The sequence below is a fragment of the Mirounga leonina genome, unplaced genomic scaffold (genome assembly GCF_011800145.1).
Source record: "Mirounga leonina isolate KUSES-001 unplaced genomic scaffold, KU_Mleo_1.0 Mir_126, whole genome shotgun sequence".
Taxonomy (NCBI): Eukaryota; Metazoa; Chordata; class Mammalia; order Carnivora; family Phocidae; genus Mirounga; species Mirounga leonina.
The window spans coordinates 17,096,527-17,108,313 of NW_023270314.1; the positions used below are offsets into that span (position 1 = coordinate 17,096,527).

General features: G+C 42.7%; 1 protein-coding gene across 2 annotated transcripts in view; it reads left to right on the forward strand.

Annotated features, from left to right (window-relative positions):
- Window positions 1–10,454, forward strand: part of PPM1H (protein phosphatase, Mg2+/Mn2+ dependent 1H) — a 244,476-nt gene extending 234,022 nt beyond the window's left edge. The window contains exons 10-11 of one of the 2 annotated variants that reach the window (XM_035002242.1): window positions 5,563–5,668; window positions 5,979–10,454. In XM_035002242.1, the coding sequence (XP_034858133.1) occupies window positions 5,563–5,668; window positions 5,979–6,032 (160 nt within the window). In that variant the 3' untranslated portion in view covers window positions 6,033–10,454. Of the gene's footprint in view, window positions 1–5,562 lie in introns of both variants that reach the window. The other variant, XM_035002243.1, reaches the window with a different exon arrangement.
- The last annotated feature ends 1,333 nt before the right edge of the window (window positions 10,455–11,787 follow it).

Below are 11,787 nucleotides of genomic sequence, written 5' to 3' on the forward strand. Positions count from 1 at the left end.
GAGAAGTCATGTGGAGGAATCTGAGCTCCTGGCAACAGTGTTGGAAGAAGTGGTCCTAGGCATTCTCCCAAGCCTCCTGCCTCAGGTCCTTCCCTGAAGCACATGGATACATGGATGATGGCAAGAACCTGATGAAACTGAAGTTCTGTGAGAAGGGGATATGGTTGGGTAGGCTCACCACACAGGAAGTGGGAAGTTAAACCTCACACCACTCCTGTGTTATGAGAATCCTAAACCAAGAAATTACATGTTCTACAGCTGGAAAACCCATAATGTGTCCTAGTAGAGGCAAATTTAAAAATCTCTCTAACCTAGGGCACAGAGTAAGCAACCCCTACTGAAGAGAAACATAGCTTCAAACCCACTATGAGAAAGAATAACTAGACACAATGGAGCCTTCTCTCTACCTCTCCAAAGAAAACCCAGTAGAACAGGTTGAAACTTTAAACATGTACAAATAGAACCACAAGGCAGGGAGAGGTAAATTTGGAAAACCAAATGAAAATTCACAATGGAGAAAAGTATGTCACTGAAATAAAGTTACCATAGCTCACCCTTGAATAACATGGGTTTCAACTGCATGAGTCCACTTATACATGGATTTTTTTTTTTTAAGATTTTATTTATTTATTTGACAGAGAGAAACAGTGAGAGATGGAACACAAGCCGGGGGGGGGGGGGGAGATGGAGAAGCAGGCTTCCTGCCAAGCAGGGAGCCCAATGTGGGGCTCAGTCCCAGGACCCTGGGATCATGACCTGAGCCAAAGGCAGACGCTTAACAACTGAGCCACCCAGGTGCCCCATACGTGGATTTTTTTGAAAAAGTACTGCAAATATGTTTTCTCTTACGATTTTTTAATAATATTTTCTATAGCTTACTTTATTGTAAGAATACAGTATATATAATAAGTATAACATACCAAATATGTATTAACTGTTTATGTCATCAGTAAGGTGTCTGGGCAACAATAGGCTATTAGTAGTTAAGTTTTCAGAGAGTCAAAAGTTATACTTGGATTTTTGACTGTGTGGTGATTGGTGTCCCTTAACCTCCGTGTTGTTGAAGAGTTAACTATACTGAATGGATTGAAGAGTAAACCACTAAAACAGGAATTAGTGAATTTATAGAAATCAGAAAAAAGAAAACAGGAAAGAAGTGGAAATCTGGAAGGCAAAGTGGGGAAGGTCTAATAGGAGAAAATATTAAAAAAAATAGAGGGCAAGCAATATTCAAAAAGTTCACAGTTGAAAACTTTCCAGATTCAAAGAAATATCTTCTCATTTGAAGGAGTAAAACAGATTTTCAACCATGATAGATAAAAATGAATCCTCATTGTTATGTCTTGGTGTAACTTCATACCATTGATAACAGTAAAAACTTAAAAACCTACCAATGAGAACATATTTCCTTATAAAGAAATGTCTTCCCAACAAGAGAAGTCACAATAAATGAAATATTATCTCTAAACTGCTGAGGGAAAAGTAATGGTCAATCCAGAATTCTATACCCAATAAAGCTATCATGCAAGATTAAAAGCAAAAATAAAAGATTTTTGTGGTCCAAAGACTAGGTGAGTTTAATCCCTCACAGACCATTGTTGAAAGAATTTCTAAAAATGGACTTCAACAGAAAAAAAAAAAAAAAATCAAATCCAGAAGGAAGGAATGGATTTCAAAAACCACAGAAGTTAGTATGTTGGTTTATTTATATAAGTATGGATTGTAAGTGATAATAATGACTAATAGAGGCTTTAAAAAAAGGATGAAATTCAACTACCTGGCAGTAACATGAAAGATGATAGAAGGCATTCTAAGATCCTTTTATTTTCTGAAGGAGGACATAAATACTGATTAACCTTTGTGTTAAAAACTTAAGCATAAGTGCTAAAATGAAAGAAATTAACTATCACTTCTAAACCAGTAGAGGGAGGGAAAAGGTGTTAAAGCAATCAACCTGATTTCAGAAAGCAAGAATGAAGAAAAACATAATCAGAAAACACACAGGAAGTTTTATATATATTTATATGTATTAGTGATGGCAGAAATAAGCTCCAGTATATCAGTTTTTACAATAAGTACAGCTTACATCTTAGTAACTATGAGATTAGATTTTATTTTAATTAGCCATGTACCACTAATGAAATACACTTTAAAATACAAAGTTTAGATGTCCTACTCAATCTTGTGGATTTTATCTTTGAAAAATATCAGGGTGAGGAGGTGGCATTGAAAATGACCATCTTTTCTTGCCTAAGAGACTGGGGATCGCATTAACTCAGTATGATAGATGGGCAAGTCCTACCTTGTTAATAGGTTAATATTTATTGATTTCTTCTTAAGTCTTACCTGTGGCCTCCCAAGGAACTTAAGGAGCATCAGAGAGAAGAGCTTGTGTCATGTGTCATGGAAGCCCAGACGCAGGAGAACTGGGGAGTGTGGAGTGGAGTGGAAGCTGTCCCCCCTACCCACTCCTCCCCCCAACCCCCGCCCAAAAAAGAATTCAGGAAGACAGGAGACATCAAAGGCAAAGAAGATGGTCAGTGGTATCTGTGCTGGAGCAAGGTTGAGCTGAACGAGTACTGAGAAGCTTTTAGGTCAAGGTGTAAGAGGCCAGATGAGTGAGGTACTGGGCCTACTGGTAAGAGATTAAGGAGGAAAAAGGGAAGAAATTGAAGAAGCAAAAATGGATTTCTCTCTCAAGTTCAGCACCTAAGGGAAGACAGAATGGATGGTAAAGAGAAATTCAGGCTCGAGGGAAGTGATCTTGGAATAGGCAATAACCATTTTTAAGAATAAAACCTTAATTATCTAGAGCCCTCAGGGAAATGAGTTTCCTGGGTAACCATCTTTTCTAGGTGACCTAATGCTGCTTTTTAAAATACCACTGCTAATTTTGACCATTTTTAAATACCCAGAGTCACCAGCAGTGACAATATCAGGGTGGTCTCTTGCCTTGAACTAAGGGTGATCATCCTTTGACTTCACTTCATTTTGATCTCTCGCCATCGTTGCCCCACAGGACAGTTCGCCTCTCCCTAGACTAGCCACAGAGAGCTGGCCTTTTGAGTTCTTTTCTCTGCTTTTTGACATCTTGGAGCATCTTTCTTTTACCGTCAGCCACCTTTTATCATGACTTGCTACAATTTTCTCTGTCTAGCATGCTCTTGAGCTGGGTTAGGGTGTGTTCAGCCCTGACAGATGAATCTACTCGGTATTGACTCAGCCAGGTTTCTTAACTTGAAAGGCTAAAGTCTGGACCCCGGTCAATCACCAGGATAATAAACATCACTCCGATATTGTTGGTAGCCTTTCCCGGCATGGTTCTTTCTCAGATATACAGTTTAATATAAACCCAAGAGTAATCTGGGGTGAGCATCTGAGAGACTCTTCTGAATATAGTATAAGCTGCAGTATGTGGATTTGGGGACATTTATTTGGCCCTTGAGCCAAAGGCCTCTCTGGACTCCTTTCTGTTTATTTCCTGATCTCAACAGGAGAACCCACCGGAAGGGCTAACTGGCTGCATCTTCCCTCAAGTGCTACTGAAGACTTTTCTGCCTCAAAGCTGATAATTCTCTCCATACAGATAGAAGAAGAAGGTGTCTCTCCTCCCCACCCACCACCCACCCTCCAGGAGGAAAGGCATTTATTTTGTATTAACTCAAACAGCCTCTCCTCTGCCACCTAGAGTGTGTCCTGCAGTCCTCTCCTGCCTGGGCTGCAAGGAGACTTGAGTCTCAAAGACTTTATGTCCTGGAGTCTTAATCCTGAGATCATTTGCTGCAGACCTTAGTCTTAAATATTGTGATGATGGGCTAGACGCTAGTCTCTTATTTTTATTTAATTAATTAATAATTTTTTTGCCGGTCTCCTTTAATATGAGACTCAGTAAATCCATAAAGGGTCTTAACAGAAGAAATAGAAGAGCCTTCTGGGGTTCTGAATTCCATAAAATCACAGTCCTGAGGGCAAGGCAGAGACATTCCAAAGTAGGGAAAAACCACTAGTAATATCAGGGTGGTCTGTTGTTAAAGGTCTGTCGTTAAAGCCTTCCAAGAAGCCTCCCTTATAGGGTGACATTTATTCTCTTGATGATTTATCAGAGTCTAGCTTTTAGCTTTTCAGGTTCAGAAACTGGTTTAATCAACATACAAAGAACAGATTCATTGTCAGAGCTGGGCTCACCCTAAACAAGCTTACAAAACTGATCTGGAAACTGAAGTGCCAGTTGACATTTATATGGAGAAATATAACTGACTGATATTCCTAAAGTACAATGCCTGGCTCATTCCTTCCCTGTAGGCAGGCCTACACGAGCCAGATCATAATCAGGTTATTTGGTGAACGTGAAATCAGAGTTAACGGTGAATCATGTTTAATGGCATATAGGCTGAGGGAGTAATTCATCCACACTAAATATGGTTGTACCAGCGGAACTAAATCTCTTTGAAGTCTGTCAGCTAAGACTCTCTGTGCTCTGATCAGTATTTGGATAGACACCTGCCAATGTTTTGTCTTGTTTTTTTTTTTTTTTTAATGCCTCAAGGCCAACCCAGGCCTATACCCACCAAAATCCCCTCCCACACTGGTCTTTAGATATTAATATTTTCCATTGACTAATAATGTAGCCATTCTTTTTCCTCGAGTTTAAATCTCTATGAGCAATCTTACTTTCTAATTCTTGGTGGACCCCCCCCCCCCCGTACCTACGTTGATCGAGAGGAGAGAATGGCATTGATAAGGGTGGGTGAATAGCTCGTTCACACAAAGGTTTATCAGTCCTTTCCCAAAAACACCTTCACATTTTTACTGTATTCCAATGCTACATGTACTATTGATGTTTTTATTTAAATCAACTCACTTTTTAAAAACAATTTTATTTTAGAAGATTGACCCCTACCATAAATGGAAAATAACTATCCTTTGTCCTAAAAAAGAATGTGGTCCAAAAAATAAACACTGAAAACCAAAGGTCTTATGATTCCCAAGTACTTTTTCAGTGAGGCATGGTTTGCCAAGCAAAGCTATGAGCCCAAGCAGGTCCAAATTAAAGACAGATTCACACCAAATGGAGACTGTCTCCTTGACATCACCAAAAACCTCAAAGGACTCAACAGCAGAATAATTTAGGAGGTTATTTAATATATGTGGTGCCTTGTCCATCCACTTAAAAGAATAATCTCACGTTAGGCATCCCACATTTTGGGAAAAGATGGCCTAGACTTTAAGATTTTATTTATTCATTTGAGACAGAGAGATACACAGAGAGAGAATGAGCATGAGCAGGGGGAGAGGCAGAGGGAGAGGGAGAAGCAGACTCCCCGCTGAGCAGGGAGCCCAACGTGGGGCTCGATCCAGGACCTAGAGATCATGACCTGAGCCGAATGCAGATGCTTAACCGTCTGAACTACCCAGGCGCCCCTTGCCTAGACTTTTGGAGACTTTAGGGGTATTTGAAAACTGCTGACACAGCTGTAGTGATGCCTCTTTCCCAGGCTTCCACGACTCCAGATTCCGCCTGATGCCGCACTGATGGTCTCATCCCTGCTTCTCCCTACACAGGTACACATTGGCAGCTCAGGACCTGGTGATGCGTGCCCGCGGTGTCCTGAAGGACAGAGGATGGCGGATATCTAATGACCGACTGGGCTCAGGAGACGACATTTCTGTATATGTCATTCCTTTAATACATGGGAACAAACTTTCATGAAAACAGCCTGGGGCATCGGGAGGACAGCAGGGGAGAAAGCTGGGATACCTCTTAGCAGGGCGGGACTGGGACGTGCCCCCGCAGAGTTCCAGGGGATGCAACCTCTTCCCAGCCCAGGTGGGGAGTTTGCTGCAGAAAGGCCTCTGGCTGTACTTCTGGGGGACCCTTAGATTTCAGTTTCCTCTTCAGTAACAGGTCTGGATACTCAACCAGAGCAAAACATAAAGGCTGCTACTGAGTGTTGTGTTTCTTTTGGTTCCTTTAATAGGCCTCCTGGGTGGCCATTGCCTATTTTGGGCACACACATATTTATTTGGAGTAGCTGGGCAGCCATTTTCAGGTGTAACTGGCAGAAGACTCTTCGGCCTGTCAAGCTGCCAGCTTCTCTACGGGTTAAAAGTGCTGCATTGGAAAGTTGGGGATCATGCCTCAGAAAGTGTAAGCACCCACCTCCTAGTAAGCCTGAGATTTATTTCAGGGAACACCATCTGTGTGTGTGTGTGTGTCTGTCTGTCTGTCTCTCTTTTCATTCTTTCATGGTTATGGTGGGGTGAGGCAGGGATTTTTTCTTTTCGATATTCTTTGAATCGTAATTGTTTCCCTTTCATAAAACAGGCCTGGGACTTTCCATCTCCTTGCTGAGGAATTTGTGTGTCAAAGTCCAGCCCAGGCCGTCCCCATATCCTGTAGCCCACACCACCCAGGCAGCCTTCTGGAGCGGTGCCCTGGCTGACAGAGTACTGTCTTTGTTGTGTAACAGTTTGTTCCTGAGTTGCATTTTCTCACCAAATCAGTGTGTTTTCATGAAAATATGGGTGTTTCTTTGGACCAACAGTTCCTCAGTTGTTTTCAAGGGTCCCCCTTTTGTAGCTTGAGATTTCTCTGAGAACCCAGGTTTTCATTTCTGGAATGGTTGGCCCTCCCCACCTGCTGTGCCATGGGGACATACGTAAAGCAGTGTTGAAGAGATCAGAACAGGAAGCTCCATGTATCAGTCAGGTCACCACACCTCATATGAAGACCATTCCTCCATTTTGGATCCAGGTTCCATGGGCTATGATTGTCCCCAAGGCCACTCCACATCAGTACGTATCCGTGTACTGTCAGGGAGCAGCAGTCCTGCTCTCCCCCTCATCTTCAGGCAAGGCCCACTCAGAATAGCCATCTGATTAAAGTGAATTTGAATTGGGTTGACTGGTCATTCTCCTGCTGTGCGCCCCATTCCTTCCCCAGCCACCCAACAGCTGCAACCCCAGTTCCCACTGTAGCTCCACTTCTGAGCGTTCCTCACAAGAGCTGCAGAAGCAGTGGACACCAAATCTACCTGTTGCTTCTCTATCAAGAGGAATCACAAAATAGGTTTTTAGAAATCACTTCTATCTCTTGGGCAGACTATTGCTCTGCACCGGAGGACCTTGTAGAGCGATGTCCAATTACTGAGTCTTCTTCCTGCACACCTCCTGTGGTTTCATCACCATCCTGACAGTTTTGTGTAATTTAAACATTCTTCCCACCCAGTAAAGAACAATGTTGGTGATGTGATTCCCAAAACTGCTGGAGAGCCAGTTCCAGTTCACGTGTTTGCTGGGTCCCTTCCCCAGAGGAGAGGAGACGAGAGGAACCTTTCCTCCAGGACAGTTCGTCACCTTCCTGGAGTTGTAGATATTCCAGTAGGAAAGGCCTGGAGCCTCTCTACTCAGGAATGAATTCATTCCACGCTGTGGAAATGATGCCCTGTCTGGTAGGTAAAGTACTTGGGGATTTACCCACCAGCTGTTTGCCAAAATGTTGCCTGGGAAGAATTGGACTACTACCTTGTCAGGGGTCATCTTCATCTGACAGCTTGCCTCCTCCTCCAGGAGATCTGAGCAACCCCAGATGGCTCTTTGGGGACCAATCTGTGGGAAGCCATTTGCTCCTCTGGCAGAATAAGATGCTGTGGGACAATGTGCAGGCATCTCCCACAGTGTGGTTTCACCTTCTGTCCCTGCCCTGACTCAAAGTCAGGTACAAGGGAAAACGAGAAAGGTTTTTTTTTTTTTTTTTGAAAGGTTTTATTTGACAGGGACAGAGATAGCGAGAGCAGGAACACAAGCAGCAGGAGTGGGAGAGGGAGACCAGGCTTCCCACCGAGGAGGGAGCCCGATATGGGACTCGATCCCAGGACCCTGGGATCATGACCTGAGCCGAAGGCAGACGCTTAACAACTGAGCCACCCAGGCGCCCAAAAACGAGAAAGTTTTTTGTGGAGGACTCTGAACTGCCTTCTTTGGGAAGCTCTCCTCACAAGCAATCACCTCTTTCCCGTGTTCCCATTGCCTTTCATCTGTTTTCTCTCCTGCGCTTTGATGTTGGTCCTACCTTGCACTTTTCTACTTTTATTTGAGCCACCAGAATCCGACTTTGGGCATAGATGTCATGATAGTCTTCTACTCTACTCAAGTCACCAATTCATGTACTGCCAAGAAATGTCTCAGGAAAAATTCTGGAACCCCCTTTTTCAATTTATCCTAAAGTCTTGAGCATTTAGTCCTGCTGGTTTTAGTTAGGAAGGTATCCAGGAATTCTTGTCATAAGCCTTCTTGGTGGAAAGATCTTAGTTAAAAAGCTCAAGCCCTCTTTCTGTTTGGGGGATGGGAGGAAAATTACAAACGAGGTGGATAAATCATATGTGGAAAAAGTGATGTGTTAATGTCCATAGCAGATCTTCCCAGCACTGATATTGCTCTGTGAATTGAGCTTACTCTGTTTGGCTTTATTTTTCACCCAGGCCCCGTCCCATCTCATCCCAAGAGCAGCAACTGTGTCTACATAACAGGGTTGGCCCTTGGAGCATTCCTGGAGAGGTCAAAAGGCAACAGACTCAAAATTCTGAAGAACGTATTTATATGTGGTTCTGAAATCTTGTGTATCTGACTTATAGCCAAATCTGCTTGTCCTAATAGCCTCAGAGGAAGTCTTGTTTAATAAAAAGCTTTCGATTTCCTAGTCAAGTCTTTATGGTTGTCTTGGGGTATGTATGGCCACTTCCTCTAATGAAAGGCTCTTTCGGTTCTAAATCTCTTTGTTGGGCTGGACCCTGCTCTTCGGAATACTTGGGGACGGGTCTTTTCCTTAAAGAGAGCAAACTCATACTCCATCCACACCTTGTAGCTTCTTGCCAGGCGACAGCCAAACCTTGTTCTCACGACACCTGCAGTGAGAGCAGCGCCAGCAGTCAGAGATGGAGGGTATGTTCTGCGGTGGATCTGCTTACCTAACTGCCCTTCTTGGGGTGGGAAGGGAGAGGGGAAAATCGGCTAGGCCAAGTACTCAGCTGTGGACTAGGACAAACTACAAAAAGTGGCAATTTCAGTTCCTTTCCACAACTTTGGGGAATTTAGGGTGTTTGATTTTTTAATTCCTAGCAGCTTACCTCTATGGGGTTGTGCGAAGTCAGCTGCGCTCACCTTCTTCTTACTCCTAAGTATTCACTTCTGTCTCGGGACAACTACAGCTGTAGGCAGGTATTGGTGGGCAGGGATGAGAGTCTTGGGACCCAGATTTGGCCTCAGATCTTGGCCATTCGGGCAGGATTTTTGGTTTACCAAGAGCACTAGCATGGAAACATACGGAAAAAGACTCCCACATCTTTAAAATTCTGATTCTCCTCTAGCCTGCACCTCCTTCCTTGTCTGCCAATCCATTTGTTTTCAACACGGCCAAGGGCGGTCCGTGGTTTCTTTCCACCACAGTTTGAGGATCTGACCTTTCCTTAAGTGACCCAGCAGCACCACTGTTCTCAGAGGGAATATGTTAAACTTTTATGAGATTCTGTCTTCAGTAAATTACTGCTTCTGGGACACTTGGCGAAAGCAGTGAAGAGTCATTGTCTATGCAAAGAACAATCAGGCTGACCCTAAAATTTACCAGATCTCAGAAAACAGGAAAACAGTATCTGGCCCCAGGACAGAATCTTACTTTAGAAACTTGGATTTGTGAGAACTTCACAATTGCAGAGAAGGCTGAGAGTCTGCACACCATACACCGCCCACCATGCAGGGCAGACTCTGGATGGGCGTGGCTGATGTGGCAGATGCGTACACTGGGATTTTTCAAAGGACAGTACGTGAGCAGCCTCCTTGCCTCTCAGGCGAGCACCATGGCAGCTCTTTGTCAGATCTGAGTGCCGGTCTGGGCACGACTGCTCTTTCTAACCCATGATGTTACGTGTAAATAGCTTTCATTTTTCCTCTGCGTCTTAGATGAAGTCTTGTTCACATAGCAACCAGGTAGACAGTGACCAAATAAGGCTGTAAATGTGCTGTTGTTTTCTACTGTGATGTACTTGAAGGAGAACCTTGTGCCCCCCCACTTTTCGGACCTTCCATAGTATTTTGTGTTTGGGGAGTCCTGAGGTAATTCTCTTATTTCTGTTCGCTTCCATTTTCTCTGTTTCTTCTGGAGACCCAGGGAGGCCCACAGTGGAGATCATTTGTAAGGTCTGGGTTTCCAAAAATGCCAGATGTACAGGGAATGACAGGAATCTGCCTGAAAATGGTTTCAGAACTATGTACCTTTATGCTTTGTGATTGTGAAACCTTGAATTTGTAACCCCCCAAAATGAAAACTGTTTAGTAAAGGGGGTCTATTTTGTGTGTTTTGAAACTTAGGTGCGATGTTCCCTGGAAAAAGCTAAAGAAATGTATATGCTCAATGACATTTTAAAATAAAATATTATATATATGTATATAGGACCCCTCTAGAAAAAAGGTTGTGTCATTTCTTTTAATTCGCTTTGAAGTTTCTTCATATCAGGTAATGGAATGATGGGAGTGTCATGGCCTCACGGGGAGTTACAAACTGTGAACAGATTCGAAAGACAATCAAAAGGGAATGGATGCCGACTCTATAAACCTACACAAGAATAGCAGTAAAGGCTATCCATTTCAACAGTGCATCTAGAAGAAACATCTTGGATATTACTACCAAGAATTGCTCCCAAGAGGTATTCTTTTTTCTTTTTCTTTTTCTTGAGGTGTAATTGATATACAACATTACATTAGCTTTCGGTGTAGAACATAGTGACTTGATATATGGATATACTGCAAAATGATCATCACAGAAATTCTGGTTAACATCCATCACATTCATATTAACAAAAGTATTTTTTTTCTTGTGATAACTTTCACTCACTTAGAAACTTTCAAATATGCAACACAGTATTATTAATTACAGTCACCATGCTGTACATTACATCCACATGACTGACTTATTTTCTAACTGCAAGTTTGTATCTTTTGACCCTCAGTCACTCATTTCTCCCACCACTCACAGCTGCCTCTCCCAACCACCAATCTGTTCTCTGCCTGTGAATGTTTTTTGTTTTTATTTATTTTTTAGATTCCACACATAAGTGAGATCGTATGGTATTTCTCTTATCTCACTTATCATAATGTCCTTAAGGTCCATCCACATTGTCACAAATGGCAAGATTTCCTTAATTTTTTTTTTTTTAAAGATTTTATTTATTTGACAGAGAGAGACACAGCGAGAGAGGGAACACAAGCAGGGGGAGTGGGAGAAGGAGAAGCAGACTCCCCGCTGAACAGGGAGCCCAATGCGGGGCTCGATCCCAGGACCCTAAGATCATGACCTGAGCCAAAGGCAGACGCTTGTTTAACGACTGAGCCACCCAGGCGCCCCAAGATTTCCTTCATTTTTATGACTGAATAATATTCTGTGTGTGTGTATTTTCCTTATCCATTCATTCATTGATGGAGACTTAGGTTTTTCCGAATCTTGGATATTGTAAATAATGTTGCAGTCATCATGGGGATGCATATGTCTTTTTGAGTTAGTGTTTTCGTTTTCTTTGGATAAATACCCAGAAGTGGAATTGCTGGATCATATGGTAGTTCTATTTTTAATTTTTTGATGAATCTCCATACTGTTTTCCATAGTGGCTGTGGCAATTTACAGTCCCACCAGTAGCGCACAGCGTCTCCTTTTCACCACATCCTTGCCAACACTTGTCATTTCTTATCTTTTTTATAAGAACCATTCTAACAAGTGTGAGGTGATATCTTATGGTTTTG